Genomic DNA, 15,481 nt, shown 5'->3' with positions numbered 1-15,481 from the left:
TATAATTGATGGTTAAAAATTAAAAATTATATGGAATAATTGTTTACAATTATATAAAAAGATTAAATTTTCAATATATACGTTACATATAGACATATACACTATGCTAATTTCCAATCTTATTTGAACTGAAAATACTAAATAGCTTTCAACATTTATGCTCAGGATAAAATTCAAAGTTAATTAGAAGACACAAATAGAACTTTTCAATTAGAAACAATTAGGAACACAATCTACTTTGCATATTTTAACTTTCAAATAGTCCTTGTAAATTGAGACCTGTTCTATTTTTCTTCTCCAATCTCCTTAGTTTAAATGTCCAAAAAAGCTCATTCCTATTAGTTTATTCTTAACCTTTCTTAAACTAACCATAAAAACTAATTTAAAGATGTAGACACTAAATTTAGACATTTAAAATATATCAGTTCTTTTACTTCAAAATTCAAACGGGTGAAACATCCCCAACGTTCACGTGCACTAACCATAAAACTATTCGAAAGCAAGCTGAAAAATGTGACCTATAAAAGAAAAAAATTGTACATTGATGCTTAAGTTAGAAAGTTAGAGAGTTCAAAAGTAGAATTCTAGTTATCTCATATGAACTGAATCATCATGATGTATTTGTACAAAAGTTTGACCTAGATCTTCTTTTTATTTTCTCTCGAAATCGAACTTTATGATAACGAATCGATGTTATATGAGATATTTGGACTCGAGAGGGTGGTTATGCGCTTTAAAAGAATCGATAAATAGAGGTTGGACAAGAGACAAAAGTGCAGAACCCATATTGGAAAGTTTGAACACTTTGTTACTCTGACTAGTCCAACCACCCTGTCGGCAAGTAATGGTCAATATTACAAAGTCCTCTTTCTTTTTTCCTTCTTCTTTCTTTTTCCTAATCATCTAAAAAAAAGATAGTTCATTCTACAAATATAATGTTGATGTGATTGTTCACACCACAATTCAACCAAAAAAAACTTCTAGATGATATTTTTTTTTTGTTGGAAGATTGAATTTTGTTTAAATATAGTTTTAGATGCATCGTTGTAATATTTAATAATGATTGAACCGGAAAAAAATGGTATTTGGTTTGATGTTCTATTGACTATAATCACTTCACATGTACAATGCATTGTTCGTATCTTTAACGAGCTTTAATAATGAAGCGTGATTCATCTTATAATGGAGTCTGGTGATGGTCAATGAACTATTCTAAATTCTCTCTTAAATTTATGAACCCAAATTAAAACGAATGAGAACTTTTCTATATTGTGAAGTTTTCTATCTAGCATTAGGGCTTGCAAGGTGAGTATTAGGTTTTGGGAGCCTGATTCAATTACGGGGTATTTTAGGTTTTGGAATAATTGCATTTTGGATGCGAGTTTTTTCACTAGTGCATGGGCATTTAAGACATTTTTGCAGCAGTTTTTTTTTTTTTTTCCATTTTTTACGATTTTGCTTTATTAACAATTTAAATTAATTATTGCCACTTATGCAAAGTATATCGTAAATTTGATATTTTTCTGATCAATCTTACAAATTAATAAGGTATTTTTAACTAGAATAGCTTTAATAAGGATCTCTATTTACATGTTGGACATGATATTACATCATATTCACAAAAGTCCTAATGAACTACAAATTTACACAAATAATGGGTTCGAATGACAAAACTACAAACATTTAATATTAATATTTGAGAAAGAAAAAACTACGAAAAGTTGAGATATTTCTATTTCAAAAGTATATATAACCTATTGTCATAAATTTATTTTCTCGATTTGAAGTTTATCTTTCTATTTCCTCCTTCTCTCCACTTGTTTTTTTTTTTCATTTTAGTTTCTTTCTTTTTTAAAAAAAGTAAATATATATTCTTCTTTTCATGTTCTATCTTCATTCAGTCCCTTATTTGTACCTTCACATAATGTAAAATTTGTTACAAAATTAAAATATAATGTAAAATATGCACACATACATTTTTATTTTCATCAGCATACTATATTTCATAATTTCGTACATATAATTAATTTAAAAACTTGAAGGGATGAACATAATTAAAAAGAATAAACAAAAAAAGAGATCAAACGAAGAGAGAAATCGGATGGAGAAAAGAATATTTGAATAAAATCACAAGAAGAAAATTAATTAAGGAGAAATTTGATTATAACATTGTCATAATAGAATTAATTACATATCTTACTTACGTAAGATATTTAATAAATGTAAATCTTAACATTACATGAAAATAATTATTTTAATTAATTAAAAGACTAAAAATGGTATTTTAAAAAATATAACAAAACGGTAAAATATTTACACTTTATAGAAAATAATTTCGAAAACGAAAAAAGTTTCGGACCCACAATAGAAAATACAAAAAATATTTCACTATTAAATGACATGAGCGTCTAATATATTTGAAAAATAATCGTTTAGATTTGGGTCCATATGTAATCGATTTTTTTTTCAGTACATTATCATTTAGATCTGATTATTTAAATTTGGGTATCCAAATCTCTACTATTTTTTTTCAAAGATTTTTTGGAATTTGATCGTTTAAATTTGGGTAGTTAAATCTGAATGATATTTTTTTAAAAAGTTTTTTTTGTACTTTAGGTACATGGTTGTTTATATTTGGGAAACAACTATTTAGATTTGACTATTTTTGGTACACGGTCATTTACATCTTACAATCTAATATTCCAATAATTTTTTTTCACAATCTTTTATATTTGACGGACGATCATAAACAACCAAATAACAATTTGAAAAAAAAAAATTGCAGAAGAAGAAAAAAAACGCAAGAAAGAATATGGAAATGAAGAGCAAACAAAAATATTTAAAAAAAATGAGAGAAGAAGAGATAAGAAAATTGAAGAAGAGAATAAAGACAAACCTAGAATTTTTTAAAAAACTAACCAATTTCATGGATTTTTTTTTTATTTTTGTTACATACGCAGTATATATTTTCTTTGTTATATTTATTAAAAAATTTATAAGTTTTAAGGTAGATAATAAATGTATAATAAAATATTTATAACAATAAACTACATTATATTTTTGAGAATTTATAATATTTAAACTTTAATTCAAAAGAGAAATCGATTAATAAAAATATCGAAATCTTACCAAAGTGAAAAATAAAATTTTATGACATTGGTGTTTTCCCTAATTATTTCAATTAATAATGAAGGCCGAATTTATGAGGCCCATTAAATATGTTTAGGGCCTTGTAGACCCAACTTCATTATCCGGCCCAATTTGAAGAAAACAAACCCAATTTCCAATGGCAAAATCATTATTGAAAAATAAAATGAAAAAAAAGAGACGCCGTTGCCGGGGATCGAACCCGGGTCACCCGCGTGACAGGCGGGAATACTCACCACTATACTACAACGACTTGATGACATTAAACTCAAACATTAGTTTATATTAACTATTAAGTTTTACATTTTCGTTTTCTTAATTAATTATGTAATATTTTTACAAAAACAAATTCTTGTAAGTAAGATGTAAAATATTTGTATAAAATGGCTAAAATACTTACCATTTTTCTCTCTTCTTCTAACTTCTCCGTCTGTCTTCACCATTTCTACTGCTTTTCTTTTTTCTTTAAACTTGTCTTTGGTTAGGTAGAAGAAAACAGAACCCAAAATCAAAAAAGTTATCGCGTAGAGAAGTCAATAACAAGTAGACAAACAACTAAACCAAAAGAATGAAACAGGTTTTAGAAAACAGGTTAATTGGGGTTTGAGCGAAAGAAACCCGATTTGCCGATTTGCCTTGACCGATGTCAAACCCTCTTTGTTTGTTAAACAATGTGTACTATGGCCTACCTGAATCTTAGGAAGAAAATGGTTTGTACGATCAAAAGCTTAAACCAACCTAGCTCCTCGGCCTTCGACTTAGCCAACCTCCTTGTTTTGTCCCATTTAGCTCACAAAATAACTTTATATGATTAGAAACGTTGGATAAAGACACCTAATATAAGGTATGATTCTACTATAAATATATCATTAAGGCCTAAGAAAATAAATCCATTCTAATACTAAAGTGTTGTACTTGAAACACACATTTTGATTAAGCATCAGACCATGTGTGGTAAGTGCCACATCGATGTACAAATCTTTTTCCCTTTTTTTACAGGTCACATTCTTCTTCAAATTACAAATTTATTATTGTTACCACTTAAGGGTTGTCAGATGCATTTTCTTTCTCAAGATTTTGTAAATATTTTGACTCATCGTGCTATATCTGAAATGTACCTTAATTATTGTTTCATTACATAAAAAAAAATCAATACACATAAGCTAGAAATAAAGTTTTAAATTATTTTCATCGTAACACATGCATATTTTTGTGTGTCAATCATCCAATGCATATAAAATTTGTTGGTGGAAGTTGTACATAAACTTGTTCAAACTTTTTGTGTCACGTATAGTATATATAAAATACCTCCAAACACACATGAACTTAAACACATCCATCAAACAAAGAAGGAATAAAACAAAATGATGTTACACCCTACCCTTTAATTATACCCAAAATACTCATGATATTATAAATATTGTCATAAGCACAAAGCTATAATATATATCTCACATACCCCTGCAATCAAAGCAATACAAACAAAGGGCATAAGATAATCATGCATTTCTCAACCACTCTCTCTCCTACAAAAAGAGGAAAAAAAAACAATATCATCGAGTTGATCACTATGCATACTTGACACAACCCTCTAAAATCAAAACGATATCGATGAAGGACATGCCTCTACATAGTAAAAAAATAATACCAGCAACAACCATATGTTATCTTATCCATATCTCACCCAACCCTCACAAATAAAACAATACGAACATAAATGCACAAGTACTTACGCAGGCATAATGCATATATGATATCTCAACCTTCCAATCAAAACAATACAAACAAAGGTCATGAGTCATTTAACCACTGCATTTCTCATACCCTTTAATTTCTTCAATCAAAACAATAACAATGGATGTACAAATTGATAACACATACCTTACCTACCACTCAAAAATCAAAACAATATCAATGAATATCATACCTTTGTGTAATAAAAGCAATATCAACTCGGAAGAGATAAGAGTCTTATATGGTAAAAAAAACTTTTTAGAGACTAAAACTCAAATTTAATTAAGTTTTGGAAATAACCGTACATTGACAAAATTAAGTATATATAGAATCTAAATTAAAAATATTTTTGGAATTAAATCTAATTTAATGAAGGAATACAAAGAACACATAGATTTACTCTCTTTGATGTCTCGATATCTAATAAACGCCAACTATTTATTGAAACACCACCTGATGGAGTCTCTCCTATTCTATAAGTAACTCAACAAAAGCTTATTGAGAGATTATTTATTTAAACTTTTCGGCAAAATAATAAAAAAAACAATAATAGGTTAGGCAGTCCTCTTATGCAAAGAAAAAGAAGAAACCTAACGTAAAAAAAATATATTGTTATTATTACTATTATTACTATTCTCCTTTTCTCTTTCTTTTCCTATAGAAAAAAATCAAATAAATTTCTCTTTCCATCTTAAAACTCCCATCAAATCATCTTTTAATCATTTTCTCAAAAATTAATATACCTTTACAAATAATTGTATTTTTTCAAAATATAATTAACCTCTTTCTTAATAAATATCTTTTTTTCAAAATAATTATCCTTCATAAAGAACTTACTTGGAATTTTTCCGTTAGGGTTAATTTGCTACTGTCAATAACTTGATTCCTCCGGTTTATACGCTTTTCCACAGTAATTTGGTCTAAATTCGTGGAGAATACCCAAAAGTTTATTCATTTATTGGTTAAACAGTAGCTAAATTCTTCCAAGACCTCAAATCTAGCCTCCATTCAAGCCAAAACTCAATAAGTATTCGAAAATCTAAAATAAAAGCCAACTAAAACAATGAAACTTACCTCTAATCTACTATTCGAGGTGAAATGGTGATTAGAAAGGAGCAAAGCTAATGGTGATGGGTTCCGAAATAGTGACGAAGTATGACTGGGTGATGGAGAATTCGACTGGCGACCAAATCGTTCAGGAACTCGAACAGAACGACACAAAGGAAACCCAACTTTAGATATGGGTAATTCGCGAAAGGGGCAGCGTAGGGTGGTCGTCATCCGACGTTTCAAGCAACGCACCACACTCAGAGGTACTGGTGTCGGCTGGACGAATGAGAGGTGGGGAGTGTTAGTCATGGTCGATTTGATTAATATTCATGTCATGTTTATAATGTTTATGATGATGTTACATGCTATGGGTGAGTGTTATGTTAACTTTGTCTATTAGGATTCTACTCATATGGGTGTCCCTCGAGATCACCACTATTTTCATAGATTTATGTATGACTGTGTGTCGACCACCAGTCTGTCATGTTATAGTTATATTTATAAGTTGTTCGACTGGATCACAACAATCCAATATCATAGATGTTCCTTCAGGTTCATCGACAGATGAGAGTGTTTCTTTGAGATCATTAGATTGCATGTGTTCCATCGGATACGATTGTTACAACCCGATATCATAGGTGTTTCTTTGAATTCATCAATAGATGAGATCACTAGATTGTGTGTGTTCTATCAAGCACGTGATAGTTTCGAATACCTCCTCACAAAATCTTAATGGAAAGTTAATAGACACTTAATGGAACCACACAAAATCTTAATGGAAAGTCTTAATGGAAAGTTAATAGACACTTAATGGAACCAGTAGTGGGTTTTTGGGTTTTTGGGTTTTTTACTGTATATATTATATACTCACTCTTTTCTATGTTTAATAGTTTAGGTAAAGGCAGAGAATTCGAAAAGCAGTTTTGCTTATGCCTTCATTTATAAGTTCTTCACTATTTTGTTTTTAGATATTTCTCACTAATTTTTCATCCTATTTATTTAAGTTTATTTTATTTAAAGAATTGTTTCCTACATGTCATATTATTATAGTATTTTATTAAATTTACAAATTTTATGTTTTTCTAACATTTATTTAATAAAAATTTTAGTTTTTCCCTTTTCAAGAAAGTTATTCTTGATATATATATATATTAACAAGAGTTGGTAATTACAAATATAGTACAACAAAACCATAAAATAAAAGAAAGCAAACATACCTTATGGGACGGTGAAAGTCGAAAGCGAGAGGGATTTTTTTTCTTAAATTATTAAAGGTCAAGTAGGAGGCAAACTTTTTTTTTCGTGAAAGTAGGTAGAATGGTGAGCAACTAGGGTTTTAAAGCGGTGAAGTAATGTATCCAATCCACGACCCACGACGCTCTTCATGTTGAAAAATGTGGCAGTCAACTGCAGCTAACGCCGCACATGATAGACATGTGAATGGAGTCGTGTATGTACACGATTTCAGTCCCACTCATTGATGAGATCCATGATTTTGGGCCCTAGTATTTTTTTTACATTACTTTTCCACCTACCTTACTTTTTACATTATATTTTAAAAATAACATTATTAAAAAATTTAATTTAAATTAAATTTCTTCACAGTAATATAAAACTTTATAAAATTATAAAATTTCTTTTTTTATCATATATATATATATATATATGATAAAAAAAAGACTTTATAATCACATTAAAACTCTTATTTTTAACCTAAGCATGCATATTTTATTTTGAAGGTTAGGAAACAAATAGTCCCTACTACTCCAAAGTAAAATGTGAAAATGAAATGGACAATCTATACCAGAATCTTGGGCACAATATTCCTTTTTATCTTTCTCAAATAAAACAAAAATAAGCAAGAAAAAAAAAAAAGCACAATCACTAAATTAAATTACATAAAAAATTTATGATAAAAGTAACACCGAACAAAATAAAAAGATGATTACAAAAATGGAAACATACATATATTTTCATTTTCCAATATATTTTTTATTTGAAGCTAACGTAACTCATTGCGTGTACACACATTCAATAATAATGAATACAACTTTCTCCACATTAAAATCTCAGCCACTTCTTATCTTTATTTATAACTTACAAACCAAACCACCGGTTGCCTTTCTTCTTCTTCTTCTTCTTCTTTACCTCACTAACAATGGCTTCTTCAACAAACAAAAACGATGATGTAGCCTTCGATTTCTTTCCCTTTTTAAGAGTCTACACTGACGGTCGCGTCCAACGACTCATGACCACCTCCGATATTGTTCCCGCCGACGCCGACGACCCTAAATCCCCTTTCCGATCCAAAGACGTCACCATCTCGACAGATCCTGCTGTGTCGGCTCGTGTTTTCATCCCCTCCTCCGCTGATCCAAATCAAAAGCTGCCCCTCCTCTTGTACGTCCACGGCGGAGCCTTCTGCATCGAATCGGCTTTCAGTTTGCAGTACCACCAGCACGTGGGCTCTCTTGCTGCCAAGGCCAACGCCGTTGCGGTCTCCGTTGAATACCGCCTCGCGCCGGAGCATCCTATCCCCGCCTGCTACGAGGACTGTTGGGATGCTCTACGGTGGGTTGCGGCACATGTGAACAGGTAAAGTAAAGTATATCTCAATTTATTATTATTATTATTATTATTATTTTAATTTTACTTTATTGTTTTGCAAATATGAATTTATATTTTTCAAAAACAAAACTAAAATTTAGATAAGAGAAGACAAATGCTTAGAGATTTAGGTAGGCAAATTGCAAGATTGACAAACTTTCATAATAAAACATACATGATCCTTCTACTTATACCCAAAATTAAAATTGAATTTAGGACACGTTTAGTAACGTTCTTGTTTTCTGTTTCTTATTTCTTGTTTCATGTTCCTAGGTTTCCCTTACTTCTTCTATTAGATCAAAAGATAAAAACGGGTTTGATAATTGTTTCTTGTTTCTTGATTTTTTTAGATTTATTTTTTATTTTATTCAAATTTAATTCAATTAAACATCAAACAAAAATATATGTCCTCTATTAAACCTAAAAAATAAAATAAAATTATCAAACATAGATTAGAAAGTCTTCTTGTAATCTTATGGAGAACGAGATGAAAGATTGAGATATGAAGGATAGAGCTTACGAGAGGAAGACAAAAACCCACAATGAAGAGGAGGACTGAAACCCATGGTAAAGAGAAAGACAAAAATCGACAGCGAAAACACAATTCACGCAAAGAGGAAGACAATGAGAGATGAAGAGGAAGACTGTGAAGACAATGAGAGGAAGAGAAAGATGATGGTTATTTGGAAAAGAGATGGAAATGAGAGGAAGAAGAGAAATATATGTGTTCTTTGTATTGAAAAAAGAGGAAGAAAATGAAGAAAAAAACCGACGTGGAGAGTGGTTATTTTGGGAAAGAAGAAGAAAGAAAAGAAAATTACTAGAGGAAAATGAAATAGAAAAATAATTGAAAAAAAGAAAAGAAAACCAATAAAAAGAATTGAGAAAAAAGAAAATGAAATTAATAAAAAGAATTTGAGAAAAATGAAAAGAAAACCAATAAAAATAATTGAGAAAAAAAAAAACTAATAGAAGTAATTGACAGTCACGGAAGAAACTATTTTTTTTCAAACAATTTTTTATAAAATGATAAACGTTTCTATTTTTTTTAGAACAAGAAACATGAAACGTTACCAAACACTTCTATTTTTTTAAAAATGAAAACAGAAACAGGAAACAAGAAACGAAAACATTACCAAGCACACCTTTAATTTTTCAAGTTTCAATTTCAAAGCTTGTATAAGTGTTTGAGAGTTCAATTTTTTTAATTGAAATTTTTGAATGTAACTACAAATTTTCCAAATCACATAAACATTGAAAAGCAACCTTAAAAACTATCATACTTCACAACTAGCTGGGATTCTTTGGAAGAAATAGTCAAAATCAATTTTTTCAATAGTTATGGATTTAGTGGAAGATTGGAATAAAAATTACTAACATCTAAATTAAATATCAATTTTCTTTTAACAAAACTTAATCAATTTTTAACATTTGAGAAATATTTAATTTTGGTTTCAGTGTTAATGGAATAACTTAAGTATTTGATGAAAGCTGATGTCCAATTTGAAATATTAATAATAGTAACGATGTTTGAGAGGAGATACTCAAAATTAACAAAATAGAATATTTGACAAAATATTTATTAATTTTTTTGTTTGGGTCGGATTGGTTTTATGTTTTATGGAATGTATTAAAATTTTCACATTTTTGCAAAAAAACTCTATTATAATAATTACTTTAAAAAAAAACATGATTTCTACTCTTTTGGGTTTTATTTGATTAAATTTAAACTTTATTTTTCTAAGTATATTAATTTATACTATCTTTCAAATTTGATTTGATCAATAATGTGCATGAAATGTGTGATTTAAATCCACTAAATTTTTAAATTAATATTGTACCGATCAAACTTTTCAAATATAAAATGAGGTTATTACCTAAAAGAAATAACATTTTCGAACTTTTAAAATAACGCAAGGTCTACCCATTTTATTAAATAAAAGATAAAACAAACCATCTGAAAATAAGCGTTTGACAAACCATTAAAAATTACTAAGAAAATAAACCAATTATTCGGGCCCTATCTAGGTTTGAAGAAAATATAACGTAAATGTTAACCAAACTCTTTAACAAACGGGAGAAAAAAATATCGCAATGAAATCATGAAAATCATGGAAATAACGTAAGAAAAACATAAGCAAGAACGTTAAGTTCACATATGACAAGTCACAGGTCCTTGTCGCTCGATAACTTGTACGTTTCTTTACCTTTGTCTAGAAAGTTAAACATAGAGAAAGAGTGAGTATAAAAATACTACATAATGGATCCACTACTAGTCCTACTGGCTTAGCCGTTAACTTTCTATTAAGATGTATCATGGGTCATATAGTCTGGTAATCCCGTAAGAACACACATCAATCATAAAGTGAACTGAAAGGCACAATTAGTAGTGACCAATTAGTCATCAATATGAGTTTAAAAGTGGTGATCTCAAGAGACACAGTACATGTAGATTATAGCCTATTAACCAAAACTAACAGTTATTAACAACTACCAACAGTTTAAATGAGCCTACTATCGTCAAACATATAGTCTAATAGTAGGTATAAACATAACATGCAAACATCATCCAACAAACTCCTCAATTACATAATCAGTTACATAAATAAATCAACACATTCTCAGTCAAACCCCCACTTAAGCCTGTCAATGCAATTTAATTTTCGTCAATGAACATTTTAACTAGTCAATCCATACAATATGATTCCATCTTGATTCGAGGGTCCGAGGATAGAAATCCCATAGCTTAAAAAGAATTAAATTCGTGTGCACAACTCTTGATTCAACTTAAACCACAATTTCATCCTATCATGGTCAAAGTTAAATCAATAATTTTGCCCACGAAAATTGTCAATTTAATTAACCTTGGCTTTCCCCACTTATCCAAATTGAAGTTGAACCAAATTTCAAACTTAGCTTGATGGGAATTAAGAATCAAATTCAAATGGCTCCAATTCCATCTTCAGAGATCGAGAAGCTCAAAAATTAAATTCAATGAATTAGATCTTAAAATGTTTACTAAATGGTAATCAAAACCCCATAAAACCACATCTTACTCACCCTTGGACCAAAATACAAGATCGACAAGCGATGGCATGACCGGAGGAGCGACAAACAGAGTTAAATCGAATGAAGGACCCACAACGGTGGGCAACACGAAGTTGACACAGACAACTTGTACTAGAAGGGTGCTCGACTAGGCTCCTTGTTCATGACATCAAATGAACGAAGGAGAAGTCAATGCAGACAGTTAACCAATTATAAATAAATAAATATATATATATATATATACACAAACTAAAGGGTAATTGTGATGATGGTCATTTTAGGAATAATAGTTAAGAATATAGCAATATTTAATTTTTTTTTGTAAATATAACAAAATTATCGCGAATGGACTCGTATGGTCTATCAGTAATAAACCAATATTTACACTATAGTCGATCGGTGATAGATTTATATATCATTGATAGAATTTGAAAATTTTTACTATATTTACAAATTATAAATTTTTAAAATATTATTATATACTTAATTATTTCGAATATAATTACTAATTTGTACTTATTGATTGGTTAATACCAATTCTCTTTCTTCATTTAATTCCTTATCTCATCACCAACCATCACACCAACCCATCCCTCGTTAAATATTTTCCAACGAGTATCTTTCTTTTCACCATCCAATATATATATATATACACAATCAATGATAGTTCCACCAAAATCCACATTCTTAAATCTTAATTAAATATACATAAAACACGTGTGCTTAAATAATTTCAGATAAAATAACACCCAATACCAACTCAAACGTAAAATAAAATTAAACCCAATACCAACACAAACATAAAATATAATTAAAAATTACTTTAATTTTAAAGTGTTACAAGTATGGCAGGTACACTTCTTCCAATATTGATTTTACAAAATGTAATATCGAAGACGATATGTTTGAACGGTTTCATAGAAAATTTAGTCTAAGAGTCTATATTAATTAATTAATTTATATAAATTTAAGGGTTTAAGTGATATAATCATAAGTTTCATAAAGAGTTTTTTTCGAATGAAAAGGGTACAAATCAATACACTTAACAAAAATTCATGGTCTAAATTGTTACAATAATAAATTAAGATTTTTATAGTCTTGTGAGAGGTCACGTCACAAAAATCTCTTAAGTATTTAAGATCAAGAATATGAAGTATTTATAAAATGCCAGGAAATCAATTGTTTATAGATCATTTTTTAAAATGGGCTTCAATGATAATCAAAGCTAAACTTAACTGCCATGTAAATTATTTTCCTAAAAAAATTGAATTAAACTATCAAAATTATACTAAATATTAGAGAGACATTAAAAAAAACCATAAAAGTTAGCTTCTAAAGTTATAGATATCAAATTAAACTAAATTTAGAGTATCAAACACTATATAGTTAATTTGAATCAAAGTTGCAGTATCTTGATATTGAGTGTATTTGGTTTAAGTTTTTTAGTGTGTAATTTTAAAATTAGTCCGTTAGAAAAAGTTAAAATATTTTTGACAACTATTTAAAATAACTTTAACCTAAGTTTTAAAATAGTATTTTAAATGGTTAATCAAAAGAATTTTTTTGACATTTTTTTTATATAATCATTCAAACAAATAACCCTTAAACATCTAGTATTAATTTAGACCTAAATTAGTTTTAATTAACTAACTTCTGAAATATATTGAAATAATTATATTTTTTGGACTTCATCAAGTGAGCTATATACATCTATGTATGCTTTCAAGTATAATGTGATAAGAGATTAAGTTGAGTTAAATCTTTCCATAAACAACAGAGATGGTTCAGAGCCATGGCTAAACACATATGTGGATTTCAACCGTATTTGTTTAGCTGGGGATAGTGCCGGTGCAAACATCTGCCATTATTTGGCTGCTCGAGCAAGTTCGTCGGCAGAGGAACTGGGTGGAGCGAAGGTAGTGGCAATGGCTTTGATTCACCCGTTTTTTGGTGATGGGGGAGAGAATAGGCTGTGGAAGTATCTGTGTTCGGAGACAAAGTTACTGAGACCAACCATAGAGGATCTGGCCAAGTTGGGTTGTAAGAGAGTGAAGATTTTTTTAGCGGAAAATGATTTTCTGAAGTCTGGAGGGAAGAATTACGAGGAAGATTTGAAGAGCAGCGGGTGGAATGGGACGGTGGAGACGGTGGAGCACGGCGAAGAAAATCATGTGTTTCATTTGAAGAAACCTGAGTGTGAAAAGGCTGTTGATTTGTTGGAAAAATTAGCCTCTTTCATTAACTTAGATTAGAAACATTGTTTATGTTTATTCCAAATATTTGAAAGACATTTGAATAATTATCCTTGTCAAGGTAGGTGGGTATGGAGGAGGAGGGAAAGAGTTACGGAGGAAAAGTATTATGATAATTCTAATATTCTTAGTTTTATAATAATATGTGTTTGGGATTAGGGTTATTATTGGTAGTGTTATGATAATATATGTTTGGGTGAAGAAATATGAATGGTAGTGTTATGATAATATGTGTTTTGGGGAAGAATTATTGTGGTAGTATTATGATAGGGTAATTATAATTGATGACCATTATATTTTATGAATAATAATTATAGATATAACAACAATTTTAAAAAATTGTAAATATAGCAAAACAATCGCTGATAGACTTGTATCACTGATAGATTTATATGATCTATCAATAATAGATCAATATTTGCAACATGGTCTATTGATGAGACGATGATAAAATTTTATCATTGATAGAAGTTAACAAATTTTGTTATATTTGCAATTTTTTTAAAAAATGTTGCTATATACTTAATTATTTTGTATCTAATGACTAAATTTACAACTATCCCTGATAAGATGCGTTTGGGGAAAAAATTATAAATATAGTGTTATTATAACATGTGTTTGAGAAAAGAGTTATGAGTGGAGTATTATGATAAGGGTTATTTAACCCTAATCCCGGAAGTACTGTACATCCATTCCATAAACATGTAAATGTTCCATGCTTTTTGTATTTCCATTTACTGATGCTATCGTGGTCACTTACGGAGTGCGAGTGCGAATGTGTAATTTTGTATGTGTCTAAAAGTATAACACCACATATAAAACCTTTCACTTTTGTGATTCTTTTGTTTTCGTAGACATATTCTATTTTGGTCAAAATTTTATTTCTATAGACATTTTATTTTGGTTCTTAATAATGATATGGAATTGGTTTTTTTAAAAAAAATATGTAGAAATTTTTAGTGCCACACTTTAATACGTTGCAAAAGATGTTTGTAACGATCACAATAACTTTTATCAACAACATTATTTGTCACTAAAACATCACATTTAGTGGTGAGTCGGCCAATAAATCACTATAAAAAATAAAGAGTGACATAACATATATTACTAATAGTAAGCTTTTAGTAACGCGCAAACGTCACTAAAAGTATAACTTTTGCGGCGTGTAATTGTTGCGTCGATAAAACTTTTAGCTACGTGGATACAACGATAGTCCTAGTGACGAATGACTTTGCATTGCTAAAAGTATTGACAACGTGTTTTTGAGTTTTAGTGACACTTTTGCTGCACCACTCAAAACAAAATTTCTTGTAGTTAGTCTTGTCAACCAAGACATCTGCAGCTTCCCTAGGCACAAATGCTTCTCCTCGTATTACGGTATCAAACGCCTAACTCACAACATCCGATATGGGCCTCTTCTCGCCACTCATTCTTATCATGCACTTCTCTTCATGTGGTCTCTTTTCCTTCTTCTGCGCCTCGCGTAGTGTGCTTCTATCTGAGTGATTCCTCAGCAATAATTTTTCTCAACCCGACTTCCTTCTTTGGGTCAAGTTTTTTACGTATACTCCTTTCACAGAGCATATTTTGCAGTTAGAATTTACTTCATTTCGTCACCGTCGCAAAGTCTTTGCCGCATTGGG

At 29.7% G+C, this 15,481-nt stretch overlaps 1 protein-coding gene and 1 non-coding gene across 2 annotated transcripts; one reads left to right on the top strand and one right to left on the bottom strand.

The window, feature by feature from the left end:
- Positions 1-3,328: 3,328 nt before the first annotated feature.
- TRNAD-GUC lies at positions 3,329-3,400 on the bottom strand. The gene has a single exon. It is a non-coding gene; the product is annotated as a tRNA-Asp (tRNA).
- Positions 3,401-8,012: 4,612 nt separating this feature from the next.
- On the top strand, positions 8,013-14,005 carry LOC101215847 (2-hydroxyisoflavanone dehydratase). Its single transcript, XM_004145310.3, has 2 exons — positions 8,013-8,526; positions 13,364-14,005. Exons 1-2 carry the CDS (start codon positions 8,090-8,092, stop codon positions 13,836-13,838), a joined length of 912 nt encoding a protein of 303 aa, XP_004145358.2. The 5' UTR covers positions 8,013-8,089; the 3' UTR covers positions 13,839-14,005.
- Positions 14,006-15,481: the final 1,476 nt, after the last annotated feature.

The sequence above is a fragment of the Cucumis sativus genome, chromosome 2 (assembly GCF_000004075.3).
Source record: "Cucumis sativus cultivar 9930 chromosome 2, Cucumber_9930_V3, whole genome shotgun sequence".
NCBI classification, from domain to species: Eukaryota; Viridiplantae; Streptophyta; class Magnoliopsida; order Cucurbitales; family Cucurbitaceae; genus Cucumis; species Cucumis sativus.
Note: the sequence above shows the minus strand (reverse complement) of the source record. Positions and strands in the feature narration are given on the sequence as shown.

Bases quoted from the DNA above. Each gene is read 5' to 3' on its own strand.
- LOC101215847 (XM_004145310.3), top strand. From the start codon at position 8,090: ATGGCTTCTTCAACAAACAAAAACGATGATGTAGCCTTCGATTTCTTT. The intron at 8,527-13,363 runs GTAAAGTAAAGT...CATAAACAACAG, and splicing joins GTTGCGGCACATGTGAACAG to AGATGGTTCAGAGCCATGGC.